The sequence below is a fragment of the Malus sylvestris genome, chromosome 17, assembly GCF_916048215.2.
Source record: "Malus sylvestris chromosome 17, drMalSylv7.2, whole genome shotgun sequence".
In the NCBI taxonomy this organism is placed as follows: domain Eukaryota; kingdom Viridiplantae; phylum Streptophyta; class Magnoliopsida; order Rosales; family Rosaceae; genus Malus; species Malus sylvestris.
This window is the reverse complement of record NC_062276.1, coordinates 16,623,065-16,639,359: the sequence shown is the minus strand read 5'-3', so window position 1 is coordinate 16,639,359 and position 16,295 is coordinate 16,623,065. Positions and strand designations below refer to the sequence as shown.

The following is a 16,295-nucleotide window of genomic DNA, read 5'->3' as shown; positions in this document are numbered from 1 at the left end:
AGCACTAACACCGGCGCAGCAAACGATGAGCATAAAACATAAATATAGTCATGCCATAGTGGTTTGATAATTCTAATGAACATAATATCATTCATAGTTGTAGGTATAATCATGGCATCAATAAACATACGCATACATGCGCATCCCGTAGGATTTATGATCACTTCGTAATTTTCCGTTATTTTGCTAATTCTTATAACCATTAGTCTAAGCTAGGCATATGTAGTAAATTCTCTTTCAATGTATAAATGGAAACTAACAAATATGTATATACTATATAAAAGAAAAATCCACTCACCTAAAGTCTGTGCTACAACTCCCTAGCACGAATATTGTGGAGTCACAAACGATCGTCGCCTAGAACAAATATCAAATCACATCTCAGAATTTTTATCGATGGAACATGTAACTTACATAAAACACATCCTCAAGGACGTTCTGGAATGATTTGTAACCCATTGACCAAAAGTCAACCATCGGTTAAAGGTCGACGGTAGGGTCCACAACCCTACGTAACTCGATCTGGAAGATCTGCACCTCGGATTTTCGATTTGTAACTTCTCAAGAGTTTCAATTTGGTTCTAGAACAACATCCTAAAGTTTTGAAACGATCAAATGGTCGGATCTCTGCCAATCGCTAAAATTAAGTGGCGGCCGATGTTTAGGTTTACAAACTTAGAAAACCCATCCAAGAAGATCCATACATCAGATTCCTGATCCTTCAGTTCCTAATATCCTTAAATATTATGTAGTATTACATATTAAAGTTTGGTGACGATCCACTGGTCGGATCGTTGAATCATATAAAAACCAAGTGGCGGCCCTTAACGAAAATATAACCAAACAACGGAATTTCGTCAATCAGATGTCTAATATGGAATCGAGGCACCCATTTTAGCCTAGGGAGGTCAAGTGGTGTCTCTGCTCACGCACTGCCTCGACTCGACGGAAAATTCAACTATTTCCAAAAATTCTCAAATTTTATAGGAATGAATATCTCAATGAGTAGAGCAAGTTTTATACATGTGGCCAAGTCCAATTTGGTCGAGAAATGCCCTAAATTGGCTCGTACCCGTTAGAAACCCTAGAATGGGTGAGCTTCGATTCGACACCTACGGTGCTCCACTACACCAACCAAGGCTTGGGACTTGTTCCTAGGTTCAAGAAGAGTTGAACAATGGTGGTGGTCGACGATGGTTCATGCAGAATCGGCCGATTGCTGCCAGGCACCCACGAAACCTATCGGCGCAATCTTCACGACACCAAGGCTAAAATCTATCAATTTTTGGGTGGAAATAGAAAAGGTGTTGATGTTGAGTGACTTCCCGGTGGTGGGTGGTTGCGAATCGCCGAAGAAATCACCTGAAAAGCATTGAAAATCATGGCTTTTCGCCGGGTCGGGCCTCGGGTCAAGGAATGACCCGATTTGGCTAGGTTGATTTCCCCTGGTTCCTCTCCTTTTCTTCCCTCTCATTTCTCTCATTTCTCCTAGTTCTCATTGGTCAGTCCTCTTCTCTTCTCCCCCAATTGGGCAGCTCTGCCCCCTCCTTCCTCTTTTGTTTCTCCTCCTCTCCGATTCGTTCTTCTTTTTTCCTCATTTCTCACAAAATAATCTTAAAATAATAATATAATAACTATGACAAATATATAAAATAATAAATAGTAATCTTTTGTTTCCGATTCGTTCTTCTTTTTTCCTGGAGCTATGGTATCGATATGTTGTTGATGTTCTAAGTGATGCACAGGTCTACTCAGAACATGCTTGTAAAGCCACAATTGATTGTGACGATGTCAAGCTTGCTATTCAGCGCAAGGTTAACTTCAGCTTTCCACAATCGCCTCCGAGAGAGGTAATTTATCGCACTCCCTTTATTTTTTTCATCTGCTAAATCTGAGTTCCTGTAATAAAATTGTTCGAGAAGATGCATCAAAACTTTCTTATGTCATTTTATAACATCAAGCAAAGTTGTCAAACAAAATACGCTTTCATCAGCTTGTGCATGTGCGTGCGTGTTTTTTCATCGAGCATTATCTTAAGGGATTGACACTCGTTATCAGGTTTTACTGGAGTTGGCTAGGGCCTGGAGTGGCATTGCCACCTGAACAGGACGCGTTGATCTGCCCAAACTATCAACTTGCAATCCCGAAGAAACAAACCAACGCAAGTAACGGAAGAAATGGTGGAGGATGAAGAACCTTCTGAACCGAATCCACCCCAAGAACCAGAACCCTCTGGGGTGCCCCAGAACACGCCCCAATGGGTATCCTTCCCAATGTTCCGTTTGAACGTGATGCTGTTTACTTCTGCAGTCCTGTTGATTTACAGTTAAGTTTGAATGCTTATAACATAAGATGGTTACTAAACGAGTGCAAGTGGTGGATTGCCCTGGTGGTTAGGCATTTTCTTCAACTCAATGCGTCTCACGGTCAAACCCTCCCCCTCCCCGTAGTTTGTAATTAAGTGTAGTTATATCTAGGCCTGGCAATTCCTGACACGACCCGATAACCCGACACGAAATTAACAGGTATTCGAGTCGACACGATAACAAAACGGGTCGTTATCAGGTAACCCGATAAGCACCTGTTAAGATAACGGGTTGTTTCGGGTATACACGTGGGTAACACGATAGACGATAAGCAGAATATTAATTTAATAATTTTATAACCCTAAAAAAATACTATAATAATTATATATATTAATTTAACAATTTTATACCCCTAAAAACTATAATAATTATATATATATATATATATATATATTAAATTAACTATAATAATTATAATAATTATATATACTATAATAATTATACCCCCAAAATATTAACTATAATAGTTATATATGTATATATATTAAATTTTATACCCCTAAAAACTATAATAATTATACATACAAAATAAATAGATTTAAATCTAGTTAATAAATAAATAAATATATATACACACACACACCATTGAACTTCATGGGATACGAATTATACAAAACTAATTTCAACGATCTAACCGTCAAACTTGTTTGTATATGCTTCGAGATCGCATCAGCAAAAAAATTACAAAAAAAAAACATTCACAGATAAAGTAACGAGACAAAACTTTTCAACGGTTATAAACGAAAAATCACGATTTAACGGTTATTTTAACTCCGATTTTGAAACTTTTTTACAGCTACACTCATTGACCCTAAATGAATACAATGAATGAATTCAATCTTCAATTTAAAATATTTACACTAGTGGATATCACAAAATCTTATGTTATACTTGATGAAAGTATGAATAAACTCTTAAGTGTTGGTGAATCAATTGTTTTGATGGGATACGCATTCTACAAAACTAGTTTCAACGATCCAACCGTCAAACATGTTTGTATATACTTCGAGATCACATACGCCCAAAATTGCAAAAAAAAACACATTCAGAGATCAAGTAACAAGACAAAACTTTTCGACGGTTATAAACGAAAAATCACGATTTAATGGTTATTTTAACTCCGATTTTGATGATTTTTTACAGCTACACTCCTTGACCATATATAAATACAATGAATGAATTCGATCTTCAATTTAAAATATTTACAGTAGTGGATATCAAAAATCTTATGTTATACTTGATGAAAGTATGAATAAACTCTTAAGTGTTAGTGAATCAATTGTTTTGATGGGATACGCATTCTACGAAACTAGTTTCAACAATCTAACCGTCAAACATGTTTGTATATACTTTGAGATTGCATATGCCAAAAATTGCAAAAAAACAAACATTCAGAGATCAAGTAACGAGACAAAACTTTTCGACGGTTATAAACGAAAAATCACGGTTTAACTGTTATTTTAACTCCGATTTTGATGATTTTTTACAGCTACACTCTTTGACCCTATATGAATACAATGAATGAATTCGATCTTCAATTTAAAATATTTACACTAGTGGATACCACAAAATCTTATGTTATACTTAATGAAAGTCAGAATAAACTTTTAAGTGTTAGTGAATCTATTGTTTTGATGGGATACGCATTCTACGAAACTAGTTTCAACGATCTAACCGTCATACTTGTTTGTATATGCTTCAAGATCGCATACGCCAAAAATTGCAAAAAACAAACATTTAAAGATTAAGTTACGGGACAAAACTTTTCGACGGTTATAAACGAAAAATCACAATTTAACGGTTATTTTAACTCCGATTTTGATGATTTTTTACAACTACACTCCTTGACCCTATATGAATACAATGATTGAATTCGATCTTCAATTTAAAATATTTACACTAGTGGATACCACAAAATCTTATGTTATACTTAATAAAAGTACGAATAAACACACTAGTGGGTCACTTTCATTAAACTTTGAGTTCCATTGGCAATGTTTAAACTTTTGAGAAAGGCTTCACAACCTTGAAAACAAAAACGCTTTTATTTTGCATATCCTTGCACATTTAATATTTGTAATAGATTAGTAGTGTATTTTTATGAGGCTCTTATTTTCGAGTGTAGATGTAGTACTTAAGCGACAAATGTGTTTTAATGTTTTGAAGTAATATTTATGTGACAATGTGTGGTATGTGCAAATTTAAGAAGAAAAAAAATATTTTTCTTAACGGGTCATAACAGGTCTTAATGGGTTGGGTCACTTTACCCGTTGGGTAAAGTGACCCGACCTGTTAAGGACCCGTTAAGATAACAGGTGTGACACGACACGACCCGTTAAGATAACAGGTGTTACACGAAAACGACACGAACACGACTGACACGACCCGTTTGCCAGGCCTAGTTATATCACTTGTACTAAAAAAACATGAACCAGTTTTGCATTTTTTCTTACCCGTTGTGATCAATAACTCCAAAAGTTCTATGATATTGTGGAGTATATGATATTCCAGACTTTTTAACCGTTAGATTTAATTTTTATTTTAAAGTAAAGTTCTAACGATTAAAAATTCCAAACTATCTGTTACTCTGGAAAATCTCCATAAACTCTTCATCGTATGTAAGACATTAGCTAATCTCCATAGACCTAGTCCCCTATCCTTCTCCCTCTCCTAATATTGCTTGTATAAATCAGAATACCAATTGTCCGATAAGGTGAGGGGATACGAGAATTCGCAACATGTCAACAGAGAAGCAAAGGGATGTCGAAATAACAAAGCAAGTTGCAACCTTAGTCATCCGAGTCTATACAGAAACTTGTAAAAACATAAGTGCCGGGAGACAATAGCGCATACAAGTGAGAACCCTTCAAGATAAAACAATTTTAACACCTTGTTGAATTCAGTTAGTCATCGAATAACAGAACCACGTACCTGTTCTGTACAAATGCTTCATTTATATACAAGAACGACTTTGGTGTCACTAGATACAACCAACCATAAACGGGACAATCTGCGTGCCGGTCAACTTCTCCAACCTGCCATACTATTAGCAGCGGGCCCTGCACTTGATACACTGAAGCCCCGGTCGTACATGCGCTGAATCTCTTCTCTGTACTCTGTCAAAGACTTGTCCGGAATAGCTGGAGTCAGTTCCACCACATCCCCCATCTGCAGCTCGCATGCAGGATCGTTCACTGGCACATGATTCAGCCTGGGCCTCAGTTCTTCCTTCAGTGGTAACCCGTATGGTGTCCTTCTCAAGCTCCCTCGCCCAGCTCTTTCCAGCAGATCCATAACAGTGGAGTTTGCAGGAAACTCTTGCACAGACATCTGGAATAATAGAACGTACATGGTCAGACTCGTTGTAAATAAGTATCTGCTTGTTTTTCTGTATACTTTCTAATAAAGATTAATGAAAAGCATCCAATACGAACAAATTGTCTCAGTGATATAAACGGAAAATACGGCCATTTCTTACAATTAAATCTGGAAAACCCCAACACAAACTTATTCACGTCAAGACTTGTGCCTAACCGATTGCTAAGTGCGTGCCATATTATTTTGCTTGTCCCAACTTCGTTTGCTATGTGGAAACCCAACAAGGTGCATAATATGCGTCTATCAACTAAAGACACCATGTTTAATGCATAATTGCAAATATGAAACTACGATGGTGTAGACATCAGTTCAACACTATCATCCATATACAAAATTTAAAGTCATTGTCATATGAAAGTTAGAAAGTCCCATAAAGACCCACCTCGTATACAGTTAATTATATTAAATCCAGCTATAAACCAATTAAACATGTTGATGCACAAAACCGAATGTCTTAGAACAACGTAAATCCGACCGTGAATCTGCAAAAAATGTAAATAACACAAGATGTATCGTGGTTCACCCCAATGTTTGGGCTACGTCCATACTGATATTGTATTTCTCTAAGAGGTGAGGGGAGTGAGGGAGAGAGGTTCTGAGAGTGAGAGAGCATTTCCCATGGCCTAAGAAAATGGCCTCCTCTAATTATGAGGATGAGGAGTCTTTTTATAGAATAAGGACTCCTCACTTATTACATATTTGCCCCTTCCTTTATTACATAATTACATTTAAGTCTTCCGAGTATTTGTACGAGATATAAATACGGAGGCCCTAAATATGGTATAAACAGTAGTCTCCCAAGTCTTCAATGAAGAGAGTTTTTTGGCTGGAGACTTGAAATTCAGTCCATGTGTGGGCCGAAGTAACTAAATGTTGTCTTGAATTGATGTTCGATATGAGGCGGTGTTCAATCTGAAATGATGCTCAACTAGAAGTAGCACATGATGCGAGGCTGCTCGACTCGTGGTTTATGTTACCTTGGTTGGCTCGGATTGTGGCGTTGAAGGTGGGGGAGTCCCTTTTATAGAATAAGGGCTCGCTCCTCGATACATGAATGATGGGCTAGAGTTGATGCTCTGTAATGATGGTGAGGAAGTCCCTTTTATAGAATAAGGGCTCGCTCCCCTATACATAAGTGATGGGCTAAGTTCTCCAAGTATTTTGTATTTTTCATGAGACCTAGTTGATGCCCAATATATGGTACATAATGTAGTCCCCCAAGTCTTCAGTCAATAGAGTCTGTTGGCTGGAGACTTCAAACTGAATCCATGTATGGGCCGAAGTGGCGGTTGTTCGGAGGCGATATTTGTATACCCTGCACTGAAGCTTTGTAGGTGAAGCTTTGCAAGTGAAGCTTTGAAGCTGGAGCTCTGTAAATGAAGCTTTTGAAGCTAGAGCTTTTGTAAATGAAGCTTTTGAAGCTGATTGACATGAGTGATGTTCATGAATGTTTATGTTGATTGGCATGAGTAATGCTCATGAATGTTTATGTATGATTGACATGAGTAATGCTCATGTATAATTTGAAGTACTAGATGTACTTTTGATCACCTGATTGGTGATAATAGAGGCAGGCTGCCGAACAATTTTTTGGAGTACTGGAAGTACTTTTGATCACCTGGTTGGTGGTAATAGCGGCAGATTGCAGAATAATTTTTGAAGTACTGGACGTACTTTTGATCACCTGGTTGATGATAATAGCAGTAGGGTGCCGAATAATTTTTTGTGGTACTGGACGTCCTTTTGATCACTTGGTTGGTGCTATTTTGGGCTTATAGGCCTTCGCCCTCCATACAACATTCCAACCAATTTTTGCTGTTTTTTTTTTTTTGTTTTTTGTTTTTTTATTATTACCCTCTGATGGGGTTATACAGATATCTCCGAAAGATACGAAAAATAAATTACATCATTCAAAAATAAATCTAATCCTCTGCTCAATGGGTCACGCCCATAATTTCCTTTTTTGCATGCCATCCCCACCGCAATTATTTATCTTCTTTTGCTTTCTGCTTTGCTTTTGCTTTTCTGCTTTTCTTGATCTCCCCGCTCCAATGGGACTCACCTCTTTTCTGCTTTTGCTTTGGCATCAGCTACGGACCTCCTTTTCCTTTTTCTTTGTTTTTCTTTCTTTTTATCTTATTTCTTTTGGCATATGGCAGACAACACAAAGGAGAATAATAATAGAAATATTGTAAGAAAACTTATCTTCTTCCTGTTTTCCACTAGTGCTCGTGGTATTCACAGGAGATGGAATCTGGTTTGTGAAGTGGTTCGTTAAGGTGATGACTTCGGCACCGGAGAAGGCGAGGTAGGAGTGACCATTTGGTGAGCTCGGCCGCGGTTGAGGCAGCGGGTGAGGAGTTGTTTGGCCTGCTCACGGAGGAAACTTGTTGCAGACGATCCCAAGTAGGAAAACCCAAACTTTTGTGACCAGTTGGAATCATATTATTTCCTCCTTTGTTTTTGAAAAGGAGAGCAGTACACAAATAACACCAGAAAAGACCAGAACAAGAGAGTTAACATGCCTCGCTTTCACACTTATCGACAATGTCAAAGAGAGTAGCCTCTTTGTCATTATCTTCTTCATCTGACTCATTGTTCCTTCGTGCTTTTGCATGCTTAGCTTCCTTTTCAACAATCTTGTCTTCTTCCTTGTAGAAGTCAGTCAAAAAATCATCCAACCCAATAGTCTTCCTCCTTCTTTTGGTAACGGCAGGGCCAGTGAGAAATGGGTCTTCTGACTCGAAATCAAGGGAGTTATCCTCCATGTTCACCATCTCTCTCTCTCTCTAGCAAGTCATTTCTTCCTCTTCTTTTTTGGTTCAGAAATTTCAGAAATTGAAAAGCGCCAAAGTTTGTAGCTGCTTTGAAAAGGCTGCGATTGAGGCAGCAGGTGAGGGGTTGTTTGGCCTGCTCACGGAGGAAACTTGTAGGCGATCCCAAGTAGGAAACCCAAACTCTCTCCTTGTGACCAGTCGAAGGCGGGAGGGTTTGTGGGGGGAGGCGGAGGCGGTGCGGTCATATTCTTCGACCATGTTGTCGAGATCTTCATCGGTGGTGACGGAGATGAGGGAGTCAAGGTCTTCGTTAGGGAGCTGGTACTTAAGGGAGAAGCGGCGGCCGTTGAAGAGCGTTCATGAGAGGCGGGAGCAGAGATCGAAGAGAGTGGAGTGGCGCTCGACGACAATAATGCGAGTTTCGCCACCAACGTAGCAGAGGGACTTGTCATGGGGGCGGGGGATGTGGCCGTCGTAGCTGCATATGAGGCGGAGCTTGGCGCCGGGGACTTGAGGGAGAGGGTCATCCCAGATGTCGGCGTTGCAGGAGCGAGGGGAGAAGTCCACGGAGTCGGGGTAATTGAGTTGCATGCTAGTGGCTGTCGTAGTTGCAGTGGTGGTGACTGTGGTGGGGAGAGGCCGTAGTGGCGGTGGATCCATTTGGTTGTGGCCGTGTGAAACGAAAGTTTGGGGCTTTTTGTATATGCTTTTTGAAAGTTGGTGCCCCTTATTCTGCTTTTGACTTGATATTGAACAGGTACAGAGAGTCTTTGTGCTTCTTAAGGTATGTTGGGTGGATTTTTTAAAACTGCACAAATTCTGTGAAGGTTTTCTGGAAAAGCCCTAAAGAGTGAGGTTTTCTGGGTTCTTGGTTTCTGCAGTTTCACGGTGGTGAGATGAAAAAATGAAAGAGAACCAACATAGTTTTTTGTGTCGATTCCCACAGACGGCGCCAAATATTGAAGCACAAAACCGGATGTCTTGAACAACGTAAATCCGACCGTAAATCTGCAGAAATGTAAATAACACAAGATGTATCGTGGTTCACCCCAATGTTTAGGCTACGTCCACACTGATATTGTATTTCTCTGAGAGGTGAGGGGAGTGAGGGAGAGAGCTTCTAAGGGTAAGAGTCCTACCCATGGCCTAAGAAAATGGCCTCCTCTAATTGTGAAGGTGAGAGAGCCCTTCCTTTATTACATAATTACATTTAAGTCCCCCGAGTATTTGTACGGGATCTAAATATAGAGGCCCTAAATATGGTATAAACAAAACATATTCATACAAAATTAACAGGAAGTTTTCTGAAACAAACCTTATCATTCTCAATCATGATGACAAACACCGGCCCGTCTTGACCACAGTGGGGCTTGTAAGAATATGGACAGTCATCACAATGCGAAGGAAATGTGCAGGGTGGCTTGATTGAATCGTCATAGCCAATGGAGGAGCGGTCTCTGTTCATTGCCTCACACTGCCAAGTGACCACCCATCTGGCCCACTCAACCATCTGAAGCACAAACGAGGGGAGCTTACAGTCGCCTTCCTTGTATCTCCAATGAGCTGCAAATCCAAACTCAGCTTGCAAATGCATCTCCTTTGTTCGAATTTGAACTTCCAATGGAATCATGCCTTCACCCATCACCACAGTGTGCAACGACTGATACCTATATTTATTAGATGAATATTAGGACAACAATGTGGAAAAAAGATTCACTAGATGACTAGAACTTTTTTGAGGTATGTTGACAAAGAAAATAGAGAACTTTAGAGGTATGGCATACCCATTAAACTTCGGTTGAGTTATGTAGTCCTTGAACTTTCCTGGGACCTCAGACCACAGCTGGTGAACAACTTTAAGTGCCTCGTAACAATCTTCCTCATTTTCGACAATCAAACGTAGTCCATGAATATCATGTATTTCATCCATGTTTAGCTTCTTCCTGTGGAAAATAAGCCATAAGCATGTTCATTTCAATCCAGGCATGGAGAATAATGTGCTAGCACATGGATGTCAAAGCATACAACTATAATTCATTCTAGTGATGCATTAAGAACTACGTTTATAAAAAAAAATTACGGTCAACTTTTATGATGCAGTAGAGAGAGAGGGAGAGAGAACATACTTTAACATTTTGGAGTAGATGCTATACAAGCTCTTATGCCGCCCACAAAGAACATGGTAGGAAATGGCTTTATCCTTGAGAGCGCGCTCTAATATCTCCGTGGCAGAAGTAATCATTGCCTCGTCAAACGTATCGACAAGCTTAGAAGACAGTTCATTGTGCTGATCCGGGTTGAGATGCTTAAAACATAAATTTTCTAGCTGCACCTTCCAGCTAGAGATTCCAAGTCTGCTGGCCAAGGGCACAAAAATCTCTAAAGTCTCCTTTGCAAACCTCTGTTGTTTAGCCAAGGGTAATGCATCTAGTGTCATCATATTATGCAATCGGTCTGCCAATTTAATGAGGACAGCACGGGCATCTGCCATGGCTAGGAACATGGTATGCAGGCGATCTGCCTCAACTGTTTTGCACGCTGTATTATTATCACGGGCAAGCTTGCTCAAATGACTGAGCTTAGACACCTAATAAATTCCATAAAGAACTAGATTAGAACTACTTAAGGTCAATTTCATATACATATATTTATCGCAACAACACTATTTGAAATATAGAATCCTCACTAGGTTTCACTTTTGTAAATAGAGTATCATTACGTAAATCTCAACAGCTGCTTTTTCTATTCTAATTTACAATTAGAACACCGTGCAACATGATTTTTAACTTCATACAGCTGCAACATTTGGCCATTACAATCACGTAACTCGTGTTAACATGAGCTCAACTATGGAATTAATTGATAACACAAGCATTCGTTCGGATAAGAGGACAACAGTTAACTTTTATTCAATATGATATCTATTATACCATCTGTAAAGTACCAATGCAGATGTTGTAGAAAGCTAAGCAAAATCCATGAAACAATGGCAGGTAGATTTGACATACCATGAACAATGTATATCTCATTAGACAAAAAAAAAACTTGAATTTAGTGTTCAACATACGAAAACAAACAAATATTGATACTTGTGTAATTACTACCATTCAGTAATACAATAAACTGATGAAAATTATCGAACACATACCCCTTCTACTAAATCAGCAACCCCGGCTCCAAATTTCCCAAATATGTAGTCATAACACATAAAAGAATCATCAAGCGTGTCATGCAAAAGCCCTGCAGCAACAATTGTCGAATTAGAACCGATCAATGCGAGCAACACCGCCGTCTCCACACAATGCTGCAAATAAGGACCGCCACTTGCTCGCATCTGCAACAATACAATACAATACAACAAAACTTCTCAACCCAATTCGCCAAAATCCCAAAACGCAAAAATGCACACAAAATTCAAACCCAAACAAAATTTACCTGCCCTCTATGCGCTTTCTCAGCCTCGTAAAAGGCCTTGATAATAAAATCTTCATAGAAAATCTTGTGCCTCAGCTGCGCACCCACAAGCAACTCCTTAGCATAAGGCTCAGCAATTCCCTCCAAAAACCCATCTTCCATGTTGAAAGTCAAATCATCAACAAGCACAGCTGATGAACCCACATCCAAACCATCAGTCTGAACCTCGAAGCTCGGCGAGTCGTAATCTATGCAGGAAGAGCCCAAAGCACCCCTCACAAACCCATTAAACAACCCATTACTTCTACACCGAATCGAATTCAAGCTAATATCTCCATTGCCAGACCTTTCCCTTGTAATTCTCATTGGTGGGCTCCTCACCGACCCTGAAACACCGCTACTGGAAGACGAAACCGGACCCTGAAACACTGAAACCGGGCTCGGGTCCCGGTTCATCGAAGCCCCATTGAACTTGCTCCCAGAATACCGAAACGAGCTGCTCAATTCCTTCAATTCCTCGCCTCTATCGTGCCATAGAGAGCCCAATTCCTCTCCTCCGCCTGAAAAACTCGAGGAGGACGACGCGTGCTTCACCGTCGGCGAGGAGAATAGGCACGAGAGCCCGCCAGTCACCGGCTTCTGCGACGTGGAGGGGGTCGACGCCGTCGACGAAGAAGATCGAGAGCCCAATTCGAAATCGTGTGAGGTGTGCGCGTTGATCTGGCACGGGTGCGCCGCGTACAGAGCTATTGTCGGGACCGTCATATCTTCCTTTTTGCGACGATTTCGGACCCCAACTCACAAATCGAGAGAATCCAGATAAAGCCTTCGCTCAAATCGAATTTTCTCGACGACCCACTAATTTTCTTGGCAAAAGCAACTAACTTTCCCGGGAAACAAACAACTCCAGACACCAAATGGATTTCTCAGAGACCCAGTAAGTTAATTTTTGAAAAAAAAAACCCCAATTGGTAGAATGATTCCGTATCTAAAATTCTAAATAAATCAAAGATTGTGAAAAAATGTAGAAATTTATAGAAATTGAGCTCAATAAATACAGAAACAGAAAGAAAAAAACTAGACCTAAATTTCGAGAAAAGTGAGTCAAGGACGCTAAGAAACGCACAGGAGAGAGAGGAGGAATGTGAAGAAGAAAAAGAAGAAGCTTCTTTCTTCGTGTTTTATTTTTCTTTCGAGAATCTGTCTCCTCTCTCTCTCTCCGTTTTGTTGTTTTTCATCAAGTGGTTATTGCTTACAGGCCTGGCAATGGAACTGTGAAATTACCTAAAAGTCCTGGTGACATGTGAATTTGGTTTTAGACCAACTGGATTCTATTTTTTATTTTTTGGAATTAGACAATCTGGATTATTGAATTTTTTTTTTAATAAACAATATTATTTGTATTAAGAAATAAGAATGGGTTAAGCCTTATAATGGGCTAGCAAGAATGTCATTTAAATTTTCTTTTAGCGAGAATTGAACCTAAGACCTCTTATTTACAAATAAAGATGAATACCAGTAAACCGTAGTACTAAATAACAGATTATTGGATTAATTTAATCAAATCAAATCTAATTATAAATTTATGGGATCTTTTGATATGGGTCCAAAGTAATTAAAAATTAGACATATTTCAAAAGTCAAAAGTTACTAAAAATTGGACCTATTTTAAAAGTAAATATCTAAAATTGGATCTATTTCAAATTTTTCCTATAAAATTTCAAATGTTCCAGAAGCAAAAAGGTTGGTGCTGTGTATATGGATCTGGCACTGTTTTGTGCTTTAATTGGATACGAAAAGAAAAGAACCATAATTAGAAAAGTACAGAATGTTTTTTTCTTTTTTGGTAAAAGGCCACGTATGTACTGTACATATATCAAATACACAAATTAAATAAGGAAATCGAACTCGAAACTTGAATAAAATACACAAATTTTGCAATACTTTTTCAAATGTAATTTGCATTTCTCTCTTACATTCCCTTCCAATTATCCTTTATGGAAACCCAAAAACAGCAAACACCAAATTGGAGAGTGCAAGTTGGTCAAGGGAATAATAAGGGTCCGTTTGAGATTGTGTTGTTTTTTTTTAAAAAAAAAAAAAATCTGTTTTTGTTATATTTTAAGAATAATTAGTTGTAAAATAAAGTAGATGAGTGTTTAGTAAATTGTATTTTTAAAAATGTTGTGAGTACTAATAGCAATGCAAATAGCAATGTAAAGCGTATTGTAAATTTTAATGCATAGGTAATGTATTTCTATACAAAGGCAAAAATGGACATGGTAATAGATGTAGTGGTGACGACATGGTGATGATGGTGGTGGGGGTGATGGTAGCGACAATGGTAAAGGTATATTGTAGTGCTAGTGGTGGTGCTGGCGGGGTCAACAATAGTAGTGGTAGTAAGGGTGTTTATAGTTGAAGTTGGTGACAATTATTTTTATTCTACAAAGAATAAAATGTGTGTAGAAGAATAAATAAAGAGTATTACAAAAATTGAAAATATCATTAAAGGCTCGATTCATTTTTTATGAAAGTAGCTTTTAAAAATAACCTATATGCTGCTTTTAGACCATCTTCAAATAAGATGTCAAATTCTAGTTGGAATGCCTTGTAATCAAATTTGAAGGTATGAGCTAGCTTCAATCGGTATGTCAATCCTATGTGGATTGACATTTGAGTTTTCATATGTCAAATTTGACATATAAGAGCATCTCCAAATGAGATGTCAAATATAATATGTCAAAATTTGATGGCTGATGTGGCAAATTGAATACAAGTGCTAAATTCACTTATTTTACAATGGATGTGTCAAATATTTATTTTATTATTTTATTGGGCCTAGAGTTACATTAACTATTAAAAAATAATCAAAATTAATTGTAGTTTTTCTTCTATTGGTTGTTAATGGGACCCATGTATTAAAAAAATTCAAGTAAATATATTTGACTCCTTTTTTGTTTAATGTCAAAAAAAGGCCGCTAGAAAGCAAGAAGTCATATGACTCACATGCCATATCATATATGGCATATCCATTAGAAAACACCTACATGTCTTTTAATCCTATTTGGCATATTTGACATCTCATTTGGAGATGGTCTAAGAGAAAATGTGATATCAAATAATTATTAATTATTTTATTTTGTAGATCTCATTAATGCACCAATTATAGATCTTAAAATTTTATTTTAATTGATTTTTTTTAAATGGGTCCTACAAATATCATTTATAACAAAAAAAAACATATCGGTTGGAAAAAGAGAAAATTTGTTATTGTCACGCCAGTTATCAAATTAACATTTGACATTTATCTTTTGACATCTATTTTGGAAATGCTCTTAAGAGCTACTATCAAGACTCCTTTGCTTTTAAAATAAACATAATATCTTGGTTTTACCAAAAAAAGAAAAAAAAAACTATTGCTTAAAGTAAAACAGTTTTTGGTAATAAAAAAGTTATACCAAATGGGACTAGCATGCACTAATTAAACAACGTATAAAATAGTTAGTTTAGTGGATAAGTTTGTAGAGTTGTTCCTTTATCCATTGTTTTTATATTTTATGCTTATCCACTCGAATAATTATCAAATATTGAAATGGTAAGAGAATATAGGACTGATTAGAAAAACCAATTATAAATGTCACAGTAGTGTGCTCATATCATATGTTGCAATCAAGCTTTTCGTCTAAAGTTAAATTCCACTAATTGTAGGAAAACTTGATCATCATTTAACAAACAAGATTATTATAACACATGTCTGATGATATGCACAATATCAGATAGTCATGTCCTTTTTTGTCAACATCAATATTCATGTTATTAGCTATGATTTTGGGCACGGTAGATCAAAGACATGCCAAAGGTATTAACCCAAACATGTTGTGTTAGAGAAATATCACACGTTTTTTAATTTTTTTTTGACAAATGATATTATCTACATTAAGGAAAATGGATTGGGTTTAGCCTTACAATAAGCTAGCAATAATATGGTTCAAATTATTCTTTAGCGAGAATCGATCCTAAGACCTCTCACATACAAGTGATGAGAAATACCACTAGACTATAGTACTAAGTGGCCATGCTTACATTTTTTTTTTGTTGGTAAATTTTTCGTTATAACCATCGCCTTCTAATGTGGTGTTATTAGGTCTATCTATGCCACGTTTGTGCTAGTATACAATTCACATTATAAACACGTTGCTCCTCAAGTTAATAACACATACTACTAATATTATATGACATTATGAACGTTATTTTAAAATTTCAAATTTTCTCCATGCATGTTATTAGAGCATCACCTACCGATGAGTTAAATCTAAAGTAAAATGCCACAAAACTAAATTTGAAGGTATAAAAAAGC

At 37.6% G+C, this 16,295-nt stretch overlaps 1 protein-coding gene and 1 pseudogene across 1 annotated transcript; one reads left to right on the top strand and one right to left on the bottom strand.

The window, feature by feature from the left end:
- The first annotated feature begins 1,177 nt into the window (after nucleotides 1-1,177).
- Nucleotides 1,178-2,330, top strand: LOC126611851 (transcription initiation factor TFIID subunit 9-like; annotated as a pseudogene).
- A 2,797-nt stretch (nucleotides 2,331-5,127) lies between these two features.
- LOC126609888 (probable GTP diphosphokinase RSH2, chloroplastic) lies at nucleotides 5,128-13,152 on the bottom strand. Its single transcript, XM_050277823.1, has 6 exons — nucleotides 11,957-13,152; nucleotides 11,670-11,855; nucleotides 10,648-11,108; nucleotides 10,306-10,464; nucleotides 9,837-10,188; nucleotides 5,128-5,696 (listed from the first exon to the last, which is right to left on the bottom strand). Exons 1-6 carry the CDS (start codon nucleotides 12,698-12,700, stop codon nucleotides 5,388-5,390), a joined length of 2,211 nt encoding a protein of 736 aa, XP_050133780.1. The 5' UTR covers nucleotides 12,701-13,152; the 3' UTR covers nucleotides 5,128-5,387.
- Between the last annotated feature and the right edge of the window lie 3,143 nt (nucleotides 13,153-16,295).

What these genes read in the sequence shown, in the direction of transcription:
- LOC126609888 (XM_050277823.1), bottom strand. Translation starts at nt 12,700, where the DNA reads ATGACGGTCCCGACAATAGCTCTGTACGCGGCGCACCCGTGCCAGATC. An exon ending in ATCTACTCCAAAATGTTAAA is followed by an intron (nt 10,465 to 10,647) that starts GTATGTTCTCTC and finishes TATTTTCCACAG; the next exon opens with GAAGAAGCTAAACATGGATG. An exon ending in ACTCAACCGAAGTTTAATGG is followed by an intron (nt 10,189 to 10,305) that starts GTATGCCATACC and finishes TAATAAATATAG; the next exon opens with GTATCAGTCGTTGCACACTG.